Source organism: Crinia signifera, chromosome 8 (genome assembly GCF_055691185.1).
Source record: "Crinia signifera chromosome 8, ASM5569118v1, whole genome shotgun sequence".
Taxonomy (NCBI): domain Eukaryota; kingdom Metazoa; phylum Chordata; class Amphibia; order Anura; family Myobatrachidae; genus Crinia; species Crinia signifera.
This window is the reverse complement of record NC_139224.1, coordinates 107,304,268-107,326,513: the sequence shown is the minus strand read 5'-3', so window position 1 is coordinate 107,326,513 and position 22,246 is coordinate 107,304,268. Positions and strand designations below refer to the sequence as shown.

Genomic DNA, 22,246 nt, shown 5'->3' with positions numbered 1-22,246 from the left:
CCGCCAGCTGCGGGGATGATGATGGCGTTGGGGCGCACTCTGCTCCTCTCCTACGGGCGCAGCCGCTCTCCGGACCCCCGGGCGGTGTTCATGCGCCTCTCGGTGACCTCTCTCAACCCTCCTCTGCCCGACTCTGCTCTCCCCGATCCTCTGTTCCCGCCAGCTTCCTCCTCGCGCCCCCTGGTCACCCCTCTCCTTCCTCTTCCGGCCTCTCTGCCTCGGCGCCGTGCGAGAGATTAACCCCTGCTCTGCTGGTGGGTTAATCCTCGCTAATTCCATTAGTGGAACCCGCTGCAGGGTACCACAGTTGCTGCTCCAGCTCCACACACCTGATATGTAGTTTTATATACTCTTTGGCAGATTGCTCTGCCTTCTGAACTCTGATCCCCTAGTACCCAGTACCATTTGGTAGGTGAGATTCTCTAGTTTTTAATTCCATTAAAATCTAAGAAATCTATTTCCGGCAACTGGAGATATCTGCAGTCAAGCAAGCTGTCCTCCCACCAGAAAATTATTATTATTATTATTTATATACATTTGGTCTATCTATAATACTTTAACTGACCCGGCATATACTGGATCACCTAAGTGTCCATCTCCGTGCTTTGCTCCGCCCCTCTGGAAACCCCCTTCCGAAAATCTTGCGTTTGCCCCTGACACCGCATGTAAATACCTGGTCTAAAGCAGGTTTGCGGTGTGAAAGCAAAGAGAGACACACACAGGTGACCCCAGCACAGGATGACACACAGCCAGAGGAACAACAGCTATAACAGATCAGCAGCAGACCCTGACACCTCCAGCAATGGACCTGCGCATGGTAGCGGTTAGCAGCCCCGAGAACAGAGCAGTGAAAGCTGTAAAATTCACTTTCCTGCAGACCCCCCCCCCCCCCCAGGACCCCCGGGCAGCCTCCTACCCCATACACACACAGACCTGCGCCTGTTGCCGCTCTCTCCTGTGCGCCGGGAACAGTGCTGAATGTTCCCGGCAGTGTGGGTGCTGCTGCTGGGGGCTTCGGTCATCTGATCCTGTGTGTGACGCTCCGGGAGCCTGGCTGCCCACTGCCCACTCTGGCACTACTCACCACGCTGCTGGACTGGCCGCTCAGCCTCGGATGTCAGGTCTGCAGCTGCTTGCTCCTTTCCTGGCTGCTCCCGGACTAGCCACCTGTTGTGGAAGCTCCTCCGCCCACCGCTGCCCATGATGCCCCTTCTCCGGCACCTGCTCCCTGAGCCCCGCCGCAGCCTGTCCCGCCCTCAGGAGTACCGCACCCAGGATCATGCTCTCTCTCGGGGTCTCCCAGATGGTGCTCGGATGTCTGATCGTGGCAGGTACACCGGCGGGGACAGGGCAGACAGCCGCTCGCAGCCCATCCTGAGCCGCCCGTACCCTGGCTCATCTCCCCGGCTGCACGCAGGCAGTAGCTCCAGTCCAGTCCTAGGGACCCCCTGCCCCAAGCACGATTATTCCCTTCCCTGTGCTGCCCAGGGGGGGGGGGTACCGTTTCAGACCCGTTCAAACACCAAAAAAAAAACCGGGTCTGAAATGGGTAGGACCCTGCTTTTTTACCGTTTCCAAAAACCGTGTTTTTGGAAACGGTAAAATCACTCTGCACCTTTCAGACCGCACATGTTACCGTTTCAAAACGGTTAAAAATCGGCAAAATACCGTTTTGTTTGTGCGGTCTGAAAGGGGCATTACTGTGCAGGGCTGTGGTGGAGGTGAAACTACTTCCTCCTGCCAGTAGAGGTGGTGGAACTAAGTTCACCTAGACACACACACACACACACACACACACACACACACACACACACACACACACACACACACACACACACACACACACACACACACACACACACACACACACACACACACACACACACACACACACACACACACACACACACACACACACACACACACACACACACACACACCCGTTACACACTTTTTAACCTCTGGAAGGTAGGTACATTAAATCAAGGTGGACAAACTATGGATAGCTATAAACATGGATGAGAGTAGGTCCAGTCCATATTTTTATTCATAAAGACAGTAATGTTCTCATGCCAAAGAATGTCATATAATGTGTACACTGTATTTTGAAATAATGCTGCTTTCCATAGTGTGTAATGCTCAGTAAAATCCCATCAGATTGCATAAGATTATTTTCATGCTCCAGTTAACTCACTAATGCCAGTGTTACATCATGACTCTTATTCCAAATCATTTTTCAGTCCACATTTTTATTCATTGCTGCAATGCAAAATTTAAACATGTTGCTTTTTATGTTATATACACTGTACCAGTGATGTGCAAGGTATATACAGTATATATATATATCAGGGTTGCCGACCCTCCCGGAATCAGGGGGACCCCCACTGAGCCCCCCCGGTATTTAAATGCTGCAATCCGCGGGTCTCAGAGGAGGGGGCGGAGCTAAAAATTACACAATCGTGTCATTTTAGCCCCGCCCCCTCCATTGAGATCAGTTATCGTAATGGGGCGGGGCTTAATGACGTCACCGGTAAGCCCCGCCCCCGAACTAGTAATGAAAGATTCCTCTCCGGGCTTCTCCCGGAGAGGATTATATGCAAGTCGGCAACCCTGATATATATATATATATATATATATATATATATATATATATATATATATATATATATATATATATATATATATATATATGTTCTAAGTAAGAGAGCTACAAAAACCCAGCTGCAGTAATATAAGCAACGGGAAGGCTAAGTACCACAACAATACTTTAGAACCCCAAATAAATGGACATCACTGCATTATATGAAATATAATAAAGTAATAAACTGAATAATCGACAAGGAGGATGCCACGTGCGGCATAATTTATTCTGATTATGATTAATGTCTTATTACGTATATTACTAGTTTAATGTCTACTTATCATTATCCTCCTTCCATAGAGACATTTGGAAATCAATACCTGGGCAGGAATGGGAAGAGAGCCAAGCCATAAATAGCAATACATAGTAATGTGTGGAGGAGGGGTCATACATAGGATGGCCTCGTGCAGTTACTACTGCTGCACTTGCACTGCTGTGTAGACAGAGTAATCTCTGGCAGTGCCTCAGATACTGTAGTACAGTGGTGTCAAACTCATGGCCCTCCAGCTGGTGTGGAACTACACATCCCAGCATGCCCTGCCACAGATGTTATATATTGGATTTCTAAAACTGGCAGGGCATGCTGGGATGTGTAGTTCCACCATAGCTGGAGGGCCCTGAGTTTGACACCACTGCTGTAGTACATATAACTGATACAATTAAAGTGGAGCCAGATTTGCAGTTCTGTGATTGATTTTAGTAATAGTAATTAATGCATACTTGCCGACTTTGGCATACTCCTTTCCGGGAGAAGCCCGGAGAGGAGTGAAAGGGGGCGGGTAGAGACTTCGTTTTGGGGGCGGGGCACGGGTGATGTCATCAAGCCCCGCCCCCATGACGGGCTGAAGCCTCAATTTGCGGGTCCGTGGGTGGGGGGAGGGGCTAAAAATGACGCGAAATGCAGCAAATTGCGTCATTTAGCCTCGCCCCCTCCCCGCGGACCCGCGAAAGTCATAGTTTTTAGACCGCGGGGAGAGGGGGAGCCAGGGCTGTAGGGAAATGCGGGAGACTTGCCCCCCTTCCCGGGGGACCGGGAGGGGGACCCGATTTGCGGGACCCTCCCGTCCATTCCGGGAGGGTAGGCAAGTATGAATTAATGTAGTTTATCTCATTTTTTTTTGTCTTTTGTTCCATAAAAAAGATATGTTTCTGCCAACATTTAAACCAAATTTTCAAAGGACACTCTACAGTGAAGCGGGTGCATTTAAGCATTTTAATACTTACTTCACAGCATAGATATGGGTTAATCCCTTCCATCCCTCAGTTAGGACGGACCCCTCCTCTGGAACAATAAATGCTCCATTTCCTGCTCAGGCTTATTCTCTTTATCTGTCCTTAACAAGACACTGTTTGCTGCAGATTTACTTTCTTATTTATTGGTATTATTAGGTGGCATTTAGGGGGGAAATTTGTAAGAATACAATATTTCGTATTCATATTCTTAATACGAATGCATGCGGCTGAAACAGCAAATGCAAATTCGTGTTCCGGAGGGCAATTTACAAAGCAGTCAAATACGACTGCTTTGTAATCCCCGATGTCGTATTGATTCATATTAGCGGCCGTATATACGGCGCTATTCGGGGGGGGGGGGGGTAAACAAAGACACCGTGCGGCTCCTGCTCAGCCCGTCTGGGTTCGGGTAGTCGGTTTGTTTTCGTTCCCAAAACCCCGGGGATGCCTACATGGAAAGAAGAGGACGTGATCTTCGCCGGAGGACACTTATAAGTATAATTTTCTTCCACAGGTAACCCTATGGATTTCGTCGGACACAGGACCCCCGGACCAGGACACCGGGCCCCCAGGACCACGGACCCAGGGACCTACCTACGAGCTCAAGATAGGTAAGTATCAGTATGTATGGGCTTTGGATGAAATAAAGTTTTATTTTCAATGTGTGTCAGTGTGTTTATTTTACTATTTTTAATACTGTGGAACTACAAGTGCCAGCGGGCCCTTTAATGCCCCGCATGCTGGGACTTGTGGTTTTCCAAGTCCCAGCATGCAGGGGAGGCTTGCTGGGACTCATAGTTCCACAGTATTAGACAATAGTTAATTCTATTTTCTTTTTTACACCATTTTATCAGCCCGGTGGCCACCGCTCCAGGGACAGCACCAGGCTTCAGCCAGGCCAGGTAAGTCCTGGAGGGGGGAACCCCTTTATTGGAAGGGACCCCACTTCCCCAGGACCCCTGGCCAGGCTGATTGGCTGGGGGGACTTGTATAAAAAGTCTCCCCCCGGCTGTGGCATTACCCTGCTGGCTGATTGGGCCTGGGGCTGGTTCTTAAAATACGGGGGACCCCTAGTCATTTTGTACACCATATTTTGGGAACCAGCCCTGGCCCTGGAGCTGGTTTTAAAAAGACAGTGAAGCCCGACTTCAATGTTTTCCTGATTTTTTAATACCAGCCCCGGCTCTTTCAGCCTGGTGCTGGTCACGGGACCCCACGAGTTTTTCTATTTATTTATTTTTCTATTTTTTTTTACACTAAAGCCTGCACGGACCAGTACATACTAAAACTGCTGCAAGGCATGCTGGGATGTGTAGTTCAACAACAGCTGGCGGGTCGAAGGTTCCCCATCCTTTCCTTAGACTGAGAACATCAAGTGCCCACTATGTTAGTCACAGCTCTGATATATGAGTCAAGACTTATGGGGCCCACACACATAGCGAGTGTGCTGAGCGATCTGAGTGTTGCTAGATCGCTCAGCACACAGCGCTGTGTGCTGAGCTAACTGTCAGTGCCAGTGTTCTCCAGTGAGAGAACACTGCTGATGATGAGATTTATGGTCCCTTCTCATTCTTTGTTTTACTGGCGATAATGCTGCAAGTCTCCGCGCGCTGCTGATACGGGCCCCTACACACGCAGCGATGTAGGGTCATTTACTAAGCGATCTAGTCAGATCGGTAGTATTTTCATTGTAAAAAAGTTGGTCACCTTATTATACGGGAATCTTGTATATGTGGGGACAGGAACATAAGTACAGCTGTGCATTCACATGTTTCTATCATAGTTGCCTACCCTCCTGCATTCTGCAGGAGACTCCCTGAAATAGCAGCAATCTCCCTCTCTCCCTCATTAGTCTAGCAATCTCCCTCATTTCACCTAGCCCACATTACACTGTTACATTTTTTGGGGAAAAAGGAATGAGAGATAGATACATTTACATTGAATCATCAGCACTTTATGAAGTACAGTATCTCTGGTACTTGTTTCCTAGAACGGCCATAATCACGAGCATCGTGTACCTTTAAGTTAAGGTACACGATACCCGCGATGGACCCGATTTCCTTTGAAATCAGGTCCATTTTGCTGACAAAGGGAAAATCGCGGGCATCGCGTCGGTCGCGACCATTAACATTGGCCCCGACGCGACCGACGCGATGCCCGCGATTTTGCCATAGGCTTCAATGTTAAAATATTTTTTAACATTGAAATCGGGAGCATCGCGTCGGTCTTGTGCCATTATAATGGCACAAGATGAGATGGACTTGATTAAGTCCATCTCACATAGTAAAAAATGTGAAATGGGCCAATATAACCCATTTCACATTATATATGTCCCCGTCGTCACCCCACAATTAACGTGAACCCGAAGTGTGGCGAGCCCGCGAGGGGCGGCGGTGCGCGTCCTCCGACCTTTTCATTCCCCTACTATCCACGTCGGCGTGGAGTTGAGAATATATAGTGTGACAGGGAGATGCTCACACTATATATTCTCAACTCCACGCCAACGTGGATAGTAGGGGAATGAAAAGGTCGGAGGACGCGCACCGCCGCCCCTCGCGGGCTCGCCACACTTCGGGTTCACGTTAATTGTGGGGTGGGGTTTACGTTGTAAAATTGGGGGTCTAGAGAATATTTTACATTGAATCCAATGTAAAATCGGGTCCCAGGGACCCTATTCACATTTGATTCAATAAAAAAATTGGGTCGGTCGCATCGCATCGATGGAAATCGGTGTGGCCGTGCTAGAAAACAAGTACCGTATCTCTTACTAACTGCTTTGGGGCTCATCTACATTTGGATATAAGTAATTTTAAAAGATTCAAATCAGATGTAGCAGTGCACACACCCACGCTTCTAGGTGCCACATTCACAATCTCACCATATATGGAACTAGTCATGCCCTTTGGGTGGAGCATGACACGCCCCTTCAGTGGGGTGCTGTGTAAAATTCTACAACCAAGTATAATCTCCCTGAAACTAGTTTTCAAAAGTAGGCAAGTATGGTTTCTATACACTGGAAGACTTCTTATAACTTCATCCCTCTTAATTTATAAAGACTTTTTTTTTAGCTTGAGTTTATATTATAATGCTATGACATAAGTGTCCTGGACAGACATGGGGGGTGACATTCTATGGGATGAGATTTTTAGACTTTTGCGAATTTTTTCGCAAAAACGGCCGAAATCGCATTTTTTTCCATTTTCGCATATTTAATGAGGTCCGAAAATGTGAAAAAAATGCGATTTTTGGCAACAAGTTGGACACACTGGAAATGCGATGGCTGCTTTTCGCAGCACATCGCATCCAGATGTTTTCACATGGAAAAGTATACAAATTGCATATTTAATGGTATGCGATTTGTATAAAGTGTGACTATAATTCGCCCAAAAATCAGACCAGGTTCTGATGGGCGAATTAGCCAGAACCCTGCACAGATCGCAATGTTCTGTGCAGGTTTCTGGTGAAAATAAATAAATAAACAGTTAAAATAAAAAAAAAACCAACGCGGGGTCCCCCGCCCGAGCTTAACCAGCCCCAGGCTCATTGAGCCGGTGCTGGTGACATAAAATCAGGGTCCCCGACAAATAGGGGTCCCCTTGATTTAATGAAACCAGCACCAGGCTCAAGGTCCGGCGCTGGTTCCCAAAATACGGGGGACAAAATGACTAGGGGTCCCCCGTATTTTAAGAACCAGCACCGGACCCAACCAGCCAGCAGGGTAATGCCACAGCCGGGGGACACTTATTATATAAGGTCCCGCGGCCAAAGCATTATCCCCGTGGCTGGTCAGCATGGGCAGGGGTCCTGGGGAAGTGGGGACCCCCCCAATGAAGGGGTCCCCCCCCCTCCAGGACTTACCAGCCCATGCTGAAAGTCCGGGGCTGTCCCTGGGCGGTGGGCATCGGGCTGATGGATTAAGAACCAGCACCAGGGACGCGTTTACCTGTGAAGGTATCCGCGTCCCCTCGCGGGGCTCGCTGCGCTCGCCACGCTTCGGGCTCGGTGGCTCGCTGCGCTCGCCACACTATTCTATTCTCAACTCCACGCCGACGTGGACAGTGGGGGTATGAAAAGGTCGTAGGACGCGTACCGCCGCCCCTCGCGGGCTCGCTGCGCTCGCCACGCTTCGGGTTGACGTTGATCGTGCGGTAGCGTTAACAATTGTGGGGGCCATTTCACACTTCAGGGTGGCTATTTGGCCTCTGTGGGCCATTTAACATTGTTTCCTATGGAAAAATCGGGTCAATTAAGGCATTGAACAGTAAAATCGGGTCAATTGAGAAATTTAACATTGATCCCTATAGGAAATCGCGGGCATCGCGTCGGTCGCGTCGCACCCGATTTTTAGTGCATTCATTGGCCGCGATGCCCGCGATTTTTTTACCTGCGATGCCCACGATCAAAATCGTGGGCGCCGTGCTAGTTAAAGAGTACCAAAAAAGAAGATAAACTATTGTTTTCTACTGGCGAACTATGAGTCCCAGCAAGCCTACCCCGCATGCTGGGACTTGGAGAACCACAAGTCCCAGCATGCGGGGCATTAAAGGGCCCGCTGGCACTTGTAGTTCTACAGTACAAATAATAGTGAAATAAAACACACTGACACCCTGAAAAATAAAAGTTTAATACACACATAACACACACACTGATACTTACCTACCTTGAGCCCGTAGGTCGGTCCCTGGATCCTGGGTCCGGGCTCCAGAGTCCGGTTCCGGGGCTGGTCCTGGGGTTCCAGGGCAGAAGAGTCCGGTTCCGGGGCTGGTCCTGGGGTTCCGGGGTCCAGGATCCGATGAAGTCCACAGGGGTACCTGAGGAAGAAAAACCTACTCACCTGGTCCCCGGCGACGACATCGGCATCCTCTCCGGCAGACGCGCTGCTCCCGGCTGCTGTGGTACCCGCTCTCGGACTGAAGAGGCGCAGAGATGTTCATCTTCCGCGCCTCTTCTCAGAATGATTCCATTGGCCGCCTAGCGGCCAATCAGGAGCCGAGAAAGTCGGCTCCTGATTGGCCGCTAGGCGGCCAATGGAATCATCCGGAGGAAAGGCGCAGAAGATGAAAATCACTGCGCCTCTCCAGTCCGAGAGCGGGTACCACAGCAGCCGGGAGCAGCGCGTCTGCCGGAGAGGATGCCGATGTCGTCGCCGGGGACCAGGTGAGTAGGATTTCCTTCCTCAGGTACCCCTGTGGACTTCATCGGATCCTGGACCCCAGGACCAGCCCCGGAACCAGGACCAAGGCCCCGGAACCGGACTCTACTGCCCTGGAGCCCCAGGACCAGCCCCGGAACCAGGACCAAGGCCCCGGAACCGGACTCTTCTGCCCTGGAGCCCGGACCCAGGGACCGACCTACGGGCTCAAGGTAGGTAAGTATCAGTGTGTGTGTTATGTGTGTATTAAACTTTTATTTTTCAGGGTGTCAGTGTGTTTTATTTCACTATTTTTTGTACTGTAGAACTACAAGTGCCAGTGGGCCCTTTAATGCCCCGCATGCTGGGACTTGTGGTTCTCCAAGTCCCAGCATGCGGGGTAGGCTTGCTGGGACTCATAGTTCGCCAGTAGAAAACAATAGTTTATCTTCTTTTTTTTACACAATCCATCAGCCCGATGCCCACCGCCCAGGGGCATCGGGGACAGCCCCGGACTTTCAGCATGGGCTGGTAAGTCCTGGAGGGGGGGACCCCTTCATTGGGGGGGTCCCCACTTCCCCAGGACCCCTGCCCATGCTGACCAGCCACGGGGATAATGCTTTGGCCGCGGGAACTTATATAATAAGTGTCCCCCGGCTGTGGCATTACCCTGCTGGCTGGTTGGGTCCGGTGCTGGTTCTTAAAATACGGGGGACCCCTAGTCATTTTGTCCCCCGTATTTTGGGAACCAGCGCCGGACCTTGAGCATGGTGCTGAATTCATTAAATCAAGGGGACCCCTATTTTTGGGGACCCTGATTTTATGTCACCAGCACCGGCTCAATGAGCCCGGGGCTAGTTATGCTCTGGCGGGGGACCCCGCACTCTTTTTTTTTTTAATTTGCGCTTTCCTGCAAACGTGCGATTTTCAGACATGAAAATCGCACATTTTCAGGACTAAAGACATCGCACCACCTCGCACCTATTCGCACTATTTGGCCCGTTTTTCGCATCTCATTAAATATGCGAAAAACGGGCCAATCTTGCGATTTGAAAAAGTGCGAAGTGGTGCGATAAAAAAAACGCGCATTTATCTCATCCCATAGAATGTCACCCGGGGTCACCATCATAACATGCAGAGCTGGCTCCCATGCTGTGAATAACATGAAGTTATACATACTAGTATTATGATTGGGTAGTGTCGGAATTAACACTGGTACTGTATCTTGTACCCATGTGCTGCGGTGCGACCGGCACATACATCCATACAGTATAATAATAACATCATCACTCAGTGCCATGCGGCCAGGAGCAGGAGGACAGAGCAGTCTTCTGCGCGGCAAGATAAGGGTTACGGCTTGGGGACGCCCTGCCCCTTCCTGATTGGTCACACGGAACAAAGCCTTAGTAACCGGGCCCGGACTGGGATTGGCTGCCGGTTACCAAGACGGGCGACTTTAAGACAGCGGAGACTTAGTGCAAGAGGCTTGGGGGGAGAGGCAGAGCACAGACCCCGGGGGGAGAGAGTGTACGGGAGGAGGGAAACCATGGGACGGGGGAATAACCAGAGAGTGTAACGGGACAGCAGCAGGATCATCCGGGAAGGCGATGTCCGGAGCAGGAGCGCTCTCCCTGTAAACCGGGGATGGAGAATCAGGAGCTGATCAGCGCAGCGGAGATTATCAAGGGTGAGAGACCGCTGCCTGCTGCATACCCCTACTGCACTATGTCAATACCCCTACTGCACTATGTCTCCTTCACTTGTACCCCTTATGCCCTCTTCCTCTTTCCCTTATGCCCCCCCCAACTGCACTCTGTCTCCTTCCCTTATGCCCCCCCAACTGCACTCTGTCTCCTTCCCTTATGCCCCCCACTGCACTCTGTCTCCTTCCCTTATGCCCCCCACTGCACTCTGTCTCCTTCCCTTATGCCCCCCACTGCACTCTGTCTCCTGTCCCTTATGCCTACACTGCACTCTGTCTCCTCTTATGGCCCCTACTTCCCTTATACCCCCTACTGCACTGTGTCTCCTTCCCAAGTTATACCCCATACTGAACTTTATCTCCATTTATTTATTACCAGTTATTTATATAGTGCATACATATTCCGCAGCGCTTTACAGAGAATATTTGAACTTTCCCATCAGTCCCTGCCTCAGCGGAGTTTACAATCCCTATACATGCGCACACATTCATTCTAGGGTTAATTTTGTTGGGCACCAATTAACCTACCAGTATATTTTTTGATTGTGGGGGGAATCTGGAGTACCCGGAGGAAACTCCCGCAAGCATGAGGAGAATATAGAAACTCCACACAGTAATAGGGTCATGGTGGCAATCAAACTCATGACCTCATTGCTGTGAGGCCGTAATCATTACACCATCCATGCTGCCCCCTACAGCACTTTATCTCCTTAATTTAAGCATTATGAATGAGTTATTTATATACAGCAAAACATGTTCATTTATATTCTGTGTACTCACAGTTTCACACACAGATATATGCCTCTTCCATGTATTACCATTACTCCAAGCTTTATCCAGAGTGAACATAGCCCATGACCCATGCTGACTCACCCAGATCCGCTTTAGCTGTCCCTAATACCTTGTCACTTCGCCCAACATGATAGATCTTTTATGGTCTGTGTTTTTTTTTTAAACTCTATAAAATAGCCACTGCTCAGAAGCAAAGTTGCTGGTACTCCCCTAAAGTCTTGATACAAGATTTACAGTATCCTCTACAGTAGTAGTCTACACTCTGGTAGGTGTGCGGATACTTATGGTACATATACGGTGTGATAGCACTGTGTGATGCGATGCGTGCTCCAGCGGGCATCTCAACGCACAGTACTAAAAGTATGTGCTGCACATACTTTTTGTACTGCCCTCGGATCGAATCGCACGCAAATCGCATGAAAAACACATGTGTTGTGATGCGATGCGATCCAGCCCATAACGGGTGCGATCATCGCACCGTGTATGGGCACCTTTACTTTGTTTTGATTTTTTTTTTAAATGGATTTCTTCCCTTTTCAGCAATAGTTAGTACACTCCCTGTTGTTAACGATGCGCAATCTCGTTCGTCCTTAATGACCCCTTCTTTCGTCCAACATGTCCAGATGAGGGAAGGGGTCCTGCCGTAGCTCACCTGGGACTAAGCATCGGCAAGTGTGTAGAGGATAAAAAGGTGCCAGCAAGTGTGTATTGCCACTTAAAGCACACTGAGTGTATGGTCAAGTAACTCCCTACATACCAACCAATTGTATCGACATCCGATATCCGATACGCTAGAATCACTTTGGTACTACAGACCAAATATTACATTTACAGTCCTTCAGTTAAAAATAATTCTAATAGCCAAAGTTATTAATGTCCAGGCAATATCACAAAGTTATTAATGTCCATGTAATATCCTAAAGTTATCAATGCCAAAAAATATCACAAACACTAATGTAGGGTACACACCAGGACGACCTGCTCACGATGCACATCGTGAGCGGGTCGTCAGTGTCTCGTCCGACCCGCTCACGATGACGCGGGAGGGCACGACCCGCTCACGATGTGCACCGTGAGCGGGTCCGATCCGATGGCGACCCGCACCCGGTTGTATGGTCGTCATTGAGATCCTACCTGCAGCAGGTAGGATCTCAATAACGACCGACCGACCCGCGGGACCGCGCATCGGATCGGAATCGCTCCACACCAGCTCAGAAAAGGGCCCAATCAGCACACAATCTGCATCCAATTGATCGGAATCGGATCTAGATTGTGCTGATCGGGCCCTAGTCGTCCTGGTGTGTACCCAGCATAAAAGTAAACAATTACTCGGCAACTGAGGTTGTGTACTATTAAGTTCTAGTTGCAGAATGGAAAGTTCAGCCCCCAGCACAGAATAGTGTCTTCATGGTATTTACTTTGACTGTTCTTTTACACATTATGGTTATTTTTTATTAAATAGAGATCAGTTTGGATAGGATATTATTTGTCACTTATTTGTCAATAATAAACATAGTCGATTGGATCTACTTCCTATTTGGTGTTTCTTGTAATCTCATACTTCTATTGTTGCCCTAGTAACAAAACACAGAAGGGCTGGAAGAACTAGCTTTGCCACAGCCTCTTGTCAGCCATGGTGTACACACTTTCTTGAGGAGAGATATTCAGATGATATTTAATATTCAGTAAATTTGCCGAGCCATGCATATTAAATAGAAGTTTATTGCCAAAATCTCTTATTTGTCAAACCACTGTTTATTGCATCTTTCTCCGTGTCGCTGTTATAAAGTAGAGATACTAGGTGAGTTCATACACATTTCAGACTTAATTTCTATTTTTATAAGAGAGATTGAATGTTAAGGTCCATACACACTGGGCGACTATGCCCAGCCTGTATGGACAGCGATGATAGCATTCATTGCTGGGGGAAAGCCGCTCAGTGCATACACACTGAGCGCCTTTCCCCCCAGCCCGCCACCGGCAGAGGGGGGAGGACGACTTTGCATAGCACAGAGCTATGCAAAGCCGTCCTCAACGCTGCTCATCTGCTGGTATAACCAGCAGATGAGCTGCTTTCCCAGCGATGATGCGGGAGCGCGCAGCAGTGCTCACCGCTCATCGCTGGGGCATACACACTGGGTGGCTTTGAGCTGAAAGCCGCTCAAACAGGCAGTTTTGAGCATCTTTCAGTTCAAAGTCTCCCAGTGTGTATGGGCCTTAACTTCTTAAAAGTCATCTGATCCACAATTTCACTGCATGTGCATAACACTGTAACGGTATCCCAGCCCAACCTACATGACACACCATGTATCAGTCTCCAAGAACACATCACTTTTGGGCAAATAGCTATATAACATGCCATGCTATTTTCTAGGTGATAAGTAGAGACAGGATTATATGCATTTGCATATTTGCATATGCATTTGCATATTTTGCCCATTCTCACTGGTTATTGCATATTTTACCTAAAATCTAGTGATGGTGCATATTTTAGGCCCTGCCCCCTTTCCACCCGCGAGTCACAGCACTGCTTTGCCCTGCTGCTGCTGGCCAGGTAGTGGTAGAGTGTGCAGGCTGGGGCAATATGTGCACAGTGTGTGGAACCTTGGATGTACGCTATGTCTGACACTGCTCTAGGCTGCCAATCCATGCTGATAAAAGTCAGTCGGGCGGATGCCATTACGAAGCTCCTGAACCTTTGCCTGCCCCTGGCCTGGGACTTTACACCAAGAGACAGACTTCTGCAGCAGAGGAGGCGGGCAGAAGGGTTGTGACATCACGCAGCGCGGAGGAAATGCTGTGTCACAGTGAGTATGCGACGCAGGGAGGAAACGTTCCACTGCGCCGCCCTCACACGCTATGCTGACATTTGATCCATCGGCTCTGGAGATGAGGGTCCGTGTAGTTGATGTTGTAGCAGCCAGGATGAAAAAAGTCCTGTTTATAGCACTAGACATGTGCAGGTGCTGTGGGCCTATTTTTGAGGTTTATTTGCAACTAATTTTATGCTGATTTTTAAATAAATAAGTTAAAAATTACTTTTTTTATTATTTAATGTAGCATATTTTAGCACTTTTCGTGCATATTTTAAGTATTTTTCATGCATATTTGCATGCATATTTCAAGCTTTTTATGGTGCATATAATCCTGTCTCTAGTGATAAGCTAAACCATCCTCAGCATAATATAACCCCTAAACACAATCGTTTTATGTGTGTAACATTAACCCTCTGAGTGCCAACATCTCCGAGAGATGTGCAAAATAGCTGCAAAAAATCCCAGCTCACATTTGTTATATAAATTCAAATAAAAACTGTAGTGTTAAAAAATATTATATTTCGTATATAAGGTAACATTGTAGGTCATTATGATGAATACCAAAGTTTGCTTGTCAATTCTCACACCTATTTTGACGAATTCACTCGGCACTCAATAGAACTTATAAAAGAGATCATGTTACATCCTGTCCGCATCACAAACCAGGTATTAGTTATATCAATGCTCTATATAAGCTAAATCCTGTATTTCAATTATTTTGTCCAGTTTAGCAAAAATGAATGAAGAAAACCAGCTTTACTTCTGCATTACCGATTACTATAATGCAAGTGATATTTAATCAGAATCAGCTTTATTGGCCAGGTATACTTGTGTTTATTAGGAATTTGATTTAGATTGCTGTGCAACAGCCAGTTAGGTAATGGTTAAACAGTAACAGTACAGATATACATAACACATAGAGGTATACACTAGATGTACCCTGGGGAGGGTGATGGACATGTACAAGTGAGACACAGGGACATATATTTGCTGAGCTGTACAGCGCCTAGGCATCCATCAGTGGCGCCACTGGTTGTTGCAACAGCCAGGTAGGTAACAAATAAGCAGAGACAGTACAGTTAAAAGTTGCTATGCTGTGTACGAGTCAGGGGAGACATGGGAGTACATATGGCTGGATGGAACAGTTCCTTGGCTGCCATTTGCGGCGCCATCTTGATCAGGCTACGTCCAAGCAACAGTAGAGGGCTTAACAGGCCATCTCCCATACAGCACACCACATGATGGATCCTGAGGCTGTAGGGGATGCAGTGTGTTAGGGCCTTGGCTGGAACTGCACCTGGGGGGAGAGATAGCATGCATGGGGGGAGATTCTCTAAGCTAAAAATGCGGTAAAAACCCCGTTATCGGGTTTTTACCGCATTTTGGGATGCTGTAAGCATCCCCTGCCGGGTTACCGCGGCGGGGGGCATTGCCAGAAAAATCTGGCGATGCCCCATAGAAGCCAATGGGCTTCTATCGCAACCCTCCGCCGCCCCGCGCCGACCCCCTGCCGCCCCGCATCGCCCCCTCACCTGTGTCCGGGCAGCACAGCGCAGTGCTGCCCGGACCTGTGACCTTCTCCCTGCACTGATCCTCTTCCGGGTGCAGGGAGGAGGAGAGCCCGGCGCAGCAGCGCCGGGTGTGGGAGGGAGGGGAGAGCCGCCGGGACCTGCTGGGACCCGGCGACTCTCACCGCAAAGGACAGCTCTTAACGCAAGAGCTGTCCTTTGCCTTAATTATCGCATATGTTACAGCATATGCGATAATTAAATATGCGATGGGCGGCGAAGGGGGGCGGAGATTCTTAGAGAATCTCCCCCATGGAGAGGGCTAGGTAGTCAGGGAGAGTCACTGGGCTGAGGACCACAGTTGCTGCCCCCAATACAGGAGCCATACCCCCTCCCTAGGGGCTCCTCTCGTGGTAGCGAGTGTGGGGGGGGCTCCCTCCAGGCCAGGTGGATGCCGCGCCTATCTCCAGGCCGGGGGCCTCCTGGGTCTGTCTCTAGGCCAGGGGCTGCCCCGCCGGGGATTATCCGCTTCCGTGTTCCCGACCTCACCTCCATCCTCCCAACATCATCCGGCCACACGACCGAGCGCCTTCTCCGCTTCTTCGAGGGCTGGGGATGGGAGCCGGGAGCTCCATGTGCGTGCGACCATCCCCGTGCCCCCCCCCGTGCTAATCACTCATATTGCAGCATCTCACTTGCTTATGGGGAGTGGTTACACTATTTTCAAGTTGGACCTGATTGACTTGAGATTTATCCTATGTGCAGGAGGATCAATCTCTTTCAATCTCTTGGTTATACCCAATGGCGCAGGATTGTGGATTGTGTCCTACAGCATCAGGCACATCAGATTTTGTCAGACAGGCACATCAGATCTTGTCAGATAAATTGACTCAATCCACCTGAATTGGGCCAAATCTCACAAAATCTCACAAGTGTAAGGGGCCTTAACATGTTCTCTGCATTTAGGGATAAAAGAGATGAAAGACAATAAATGACTGTACACAGAAAAACCTGTTTAAATGAAATCCCTTTTTTTTTAAATGATTATAAATACTGTTTTTAATCAAATGTATAGTTGTAGGTACATCTAATATTTTTATTAATGCTGCATAATGTATGGCATATCACATGTTAATTATTCTATAATACAGGGTGTTTGAATAAGGATGATAGTCAAAAGTTCCCTTTGAATATATGACACCTTAAAAATATGGTGTCACAGCGCATCCGAACCTGACTCTCACCGGGTCCAGAGGCGTGTCCGCCTTCACCCCCAGCCTATCCCTAAGCCTTCCCTGGCATACTCAATGTTTAGAATGCGAAAATTTAGATTTTTATACTTTCAGCTCTATTAAAATCTATATTTTCATTTTTTTTTACATTTAGTAAGATTTAAACTTTTTACTGAGCCTGCACCTGGAAACCTGGGTCTCTGTATGGCTTCTCTGTCGTCACTGTGTCGAAAGTGACTATGTAGACACAAAAAAATCCTTAGTTGGGATTGTGTCATTAAGCCCCATACACGCGATAAAGGGCTTTCTGAGCGATATTGTTCATTATATCGTCTAGTAGTTTGTACACTATCATTAATGGTGCACCCTCCCGCACATCGTTAAAGATGATTGATGTTTGCAGAACATGCAGGTCAGTTTGGCTATATTGCCAAATGACCTGCATATTTAGCAGGTCCCGTTGACCAATTGATATTGGCGACTGATATTGTTCGTTATCCTTGGAATGAGACGGGTCTGATACCTGTCTCCGAAATGTTCCAGTACCCGGAGAGATTTCAACTCCACTCTAATGTCTTATAGGATTGGTGGGTGTTTATTTCCAAAGTTTATATTTTTCTCTGAAATTGTCGTTTACGTGTGACTTTTGACTTTTAACTATATATCTTGTAACCTATGTTTTCTGTAATATACTGTAAGCCTTGTAGTGTTTTCCCTTAAATTAAAAATCATAATTTACTTTTGGTGTTTTGGTGTGATGAATTCGCCAGAGCGCTACCGTGTAAGTCATAATTTGGTGTGTCGACAGAACCAAAGCTGTTGTGGACTAGGTCTAAAAGGTACTTTGTTTGGTGGCAAGCGGAAAATCGCGGTGAAATGCACACACATGGGGTACTCAGTAAACGTGTCACGTGGCAGGGATTCGCAGATTGGCGTATCTGGAGAATCATCCTGCTAGGATCGTGACACATCTTTAGAATGTAAGCAGGGACCTCTTACCTCATGTGCTTATCCTTTCTTACTTCAGCAGTCTTTGACTGCACCAGAGCACACTGTTTGCTGCCACCTTGATACTTATGTTGCAGCAATCGGCTGATGTTCCTATAATCATTTACCCTGTATTTGTCCTGTATTGTCTTCAACTGTAAGTTACTGTTTTCCAGTTTGATTATGTGTACTCTGGGCGATGCGGAACCCTTGTGGCGCCATATAAATAAAGAATAATAATAATAAATAATAATATTGTTCAGTGTGTACGCATAATACCGGCTGCCTGCGGCTGATATAGCTAACTACATAGTTAACTATATCGGCATCAGCCGAGTCGGGTAGTGTGGGTTACTGTATAGATGATAGACATTGTCTAGGTTGGCAGTCAGTAGGTTGATCACTAATGGTCGACAGTGACTAGGTCAACACCTAAGAATGGTTGACTTACACTAGGCCGACATTGACAGAAGGTTAACACAAGCTTTAGGTTGACATTGACATGGTCAAGATGAGGTTTTCACATTTTTGGTGTCTGTCGACCTAAGTCAACATGGACACCATATAAGTGTACCGTGTCCCCTGGCATAGCTCGCTTCGCTTGCCATACTGTAGGCACAGTGCCTCGCTGCGGTCGGCACACTATTATATTCCCACTCTAGTCCCACTTGGAAGTATAACAAACCAATTTTTATATGAAAAACTCATGTCAACCTTATTCATGTTGACCTTCTGTCATTGGTGACCTATGGTATGTGGACCATTGTTAGGTGCCCACCTAGTCACTGTTGACCATTAGTGGTCGACCTAGTGCACATTGAGTGTTAGGGGTGCACAGGCACCCCCTAATGCTGTGCACATCCTAATGAACATCTCCCTGCCGCTAGCAATACCAGCAATACCTTTTACTAAAGACTTTTGCGTTTTAGAACTGTATTCCATTGAAAGAAACACCAATCAATTATGTGTGTTGCATTGTTAATTGTACTAAACCAGTGGTGTCAAACTCATGGTCCTCCATCTGTTTTGGAACTACACATCCCAGCATGCCCTGCCACATATATTATATAATGGATTGCTAAAACTGTGGCAGGGCATGCTGTGATGTGTAGTTCCACAACAGCTGTAGGGACACGAGTTTGACACCACTGTACTAGACCATTGTCATATCACTAAATACCGGTGTCATACGTATATGTTCATGACTTTATTTGCATGTACTGTTACACAGAGTAATTAGAAGATTCATCTGATTATCTTATTGTTTGCTAATGGAACATCTCCAGTTTTGCAATGCAATGCCTGCACTTTAGTAATAATAACCCTGGGCTCCTGGTGCTGTGTGACTGTCTGACTTGGCCAGATGACACCTGTGCTGCAGGGACGCTATCTGGCTGCCATTGGTTAGGATTTGCTTATTGCTGCAAGTTATCTCCATGGAGGTGTGAATTACTAAATTCCCTCTGTCTGTTCTCTGGGTGTGGTATAGGGTACGGACAGTCGGGATCCCGACAGTCATTAGCCCGACTTCGGGATCCCGACTGGCCGGACTCAGACAGCATGGCAAGTGCAACAATGCCGCTTGCAGGCTTGCTGCGCTCACCACGCTGCGGGCATGGTGGCTCGCTACGCTCGCCACCTATTCTATTCTCCATCTATGGGGGTTGTGGACCCCCAAGTGGGAGAATAACCAGTGGCCGTTGGGAACCCGTCTGTCTGTGTTTTAACGTTCGGGATCCCGACGTCGGGTAAATTACTTTTAGGATCCCGACTGGTGGGAACCCCGTCTGGCACCCCTGTTTTCTAACTTCCAAATATTGGTGCCTTCTGCTGGACGTTTGCTTTGTAACTTTACAGAACAAAGTGGCTTCTCAGTCGCTATAAAATTGAGTTCCATAATAATGTTGGTGATTTTGTAAGTAACAGAAGTTTATTTTTGGAGTTTTTATTTATGCGAGTAGTTTTTTGAGTATTTTTTTTTATTTACAAATTGCAGATAAAGGACAATCTTGAACCATAGCACAAAGAGTAAAACTGGATGTTAGTTTAAAGGCATGTTTTATACATAATAGCCCTTATTCAGATCTGATTGCAGTACAAATTTGTTCTCAAAATGGGCAAAACCATGTGCACTGCAGGTGGGGCAGATGTAACATGTGCAGAGAGAGTTACATTTGGGTGGGGTATATTGAAACCGAAATCTAAATTGCAGTGTAAAAATAATGCAGCCAGTATTTACCCTGCACATAAAAAAATGAATCACCCAAATCTAACTCTCTCTGCACATGTTACATCTGCCCCACCTGCAGTGCACATGGTTTTGCCCAGGGGCTGGCTGGCAACTTTCAGCCTGGGGGGCAACACAAGCAAGCGGCCCACCACCATCGCCATCGTTTCACCACCCTAACCTCTCCCTTCTCCCCTCTAGTATGCAGCAAAGATTAAACGGTACTTATGTAGTATCTGGGCGCCCGATTTAGAAATCGGGTCGGATCGGGCACATCGCATCGCATGCGACCAAATCGGATGCGATGCGATGGACCCGATTTTTCCATAGGATTCAATGTTAAAATGGTCTGAGTCCATTTTAACATAGAATTCAATGGGGAAAAAGGGGTCCTTTTCATACCCCTACTATCCAAGTGGGCATGGAGTTGGATATAAACCTGTAGCGAGCCACCGAGCCCGAAGCGTGGCGAGGGGACGGTATTCTGTGTCCCCTCGCGGGGCTCGCTACGCTCGCCACGCTTCGGGCTCGGTGGCTCGCTACGCTCGCCACAGGTTTATATCCAACTCCATGCCCACTTGGATAGTAGGGGTATGAAAAGGACCCCTTTTTCCCATTGAATTCCATGTTAAAATGGACTCAGTCCATTTTAACATTGAATCCTATGGAAAAATCGGGTCATCGCATCGCATGCGATATGGTCGGATGCGATGCGATATCGCATCGCATCTGATTGTATGCCTTAACTTAAGGCATACAATCAAAAAATCGGGCGCCCAGATACTACATAAGTACCGATTAAACAATCATTCCCCCCCCCCCCCCCCCACACACACACACACACACACACATACACCAGAAACGGGGACAGTGCGCGCCGAAGGCACGTTGCAAAAATTTACACTGTAATGCCGATTACACTTAATGCCACACACCCTAATGCCCAATACACATAATGCCACACACCATAATGCCCATCAAACATAATGTCACACCGTAATGCTCATTACACATGATGCCAACACCGTAATGCCCATTACACATATTGCCGCACACCGTAATGCCCATTGCACATAATGCCAACAGCGTAATGCTCATTACACATGATGCCAACACCGTAATACCCATTACATATAATGCTGCACACCGTAATGCCCATCAAACATAATGTCACACCGTAATGCTCATTACACATGATGCCAACACCGTAATGCCCATTACACATATTGCCGCACACCGTAATGCCCATTGCACATAATGCCAACAGCGTAATGCTCATTACACATGATGCCAACACCGTAATACCCATTACATATAATGCTGCACACCGTAATGCCCATCACACATAAAGCCAACACCCATTAAACATAATTTATAGGTATATTGCTCGTTGTCATGGGTTACATGCTAATTGCCAGGCAGTTTATGTACATATGACAGATGCAGTATATGTATATATGAGAAAGGTAGTGTATGAATGTATATATATGTATGGAGGCAGTGGATGGATGTATGAATGTGTATATACTGTATGAGAGGCAGTGAATGGATGTGGGGACATACAGTAAAAGGGGGGTGTCAGACTTGGGGAGGTACTATGAAGTGGGTCAGGCTGGGGCACATACAAAGGGGGGCAGGCCTGTTGCATAGTATATTTCATCTTCCAACAGCGTAACAGACCCTCTCTGTATATTTTTTATTTATTTATTAGCAGTTTCTTTAAATAAATGAATATGTGGGGTGCTGGGAAGAGGGTATTTGGGGGAGCAGGGGCGGTATTCTGCAGCTTTGCCTAGGGTGTCTATAACCCTTGCGCCGGCCCTGCCTCTGTCACCACTGAACCTCTCCATCCCACTGCACCTCTATGCCCGTTACCCCTGCACTTCGCCCCATGTCACCGCTGCACAGCACACATACACCCCCTAACAGCTATCACCATACTCCTATAACCTTACATTACTCCCCCTGACCACCCAC

At 47.7% G+C, this 22,246-nt stretch overlaps 1 protein-coding gene across 3 annotated transcripts in view; it reads left to right on the top strand.

The window, feature by feature from the left end:
• Window positions 1–10,425: 10,425 nt before the first annotated feature.
• Window positions 10,426–22,246, top strand: part of CDC14A (cell division cycle 14A) — a 125,996-nt gene continuing 114,175 nt past the window's right edge. The window contains exon 1 of one of the 3 annotated variants that reach the window (XM_083156937.1): window positions 10,426–10,692. In XM_083156937.1, the coding sequence (XP_083013063.1) occupies window positions 10,650–10,692 (43 nt within the window). In that variant the 5' untranslated portion in view covers window positions 10,426–10,649. The remainder of the gene's footprint in view (window positions 10,693–22,246) is intronic. The other 2 variants (XM_083156935.1, XM_083156936.1) reach the window with 2 other exon arrangements.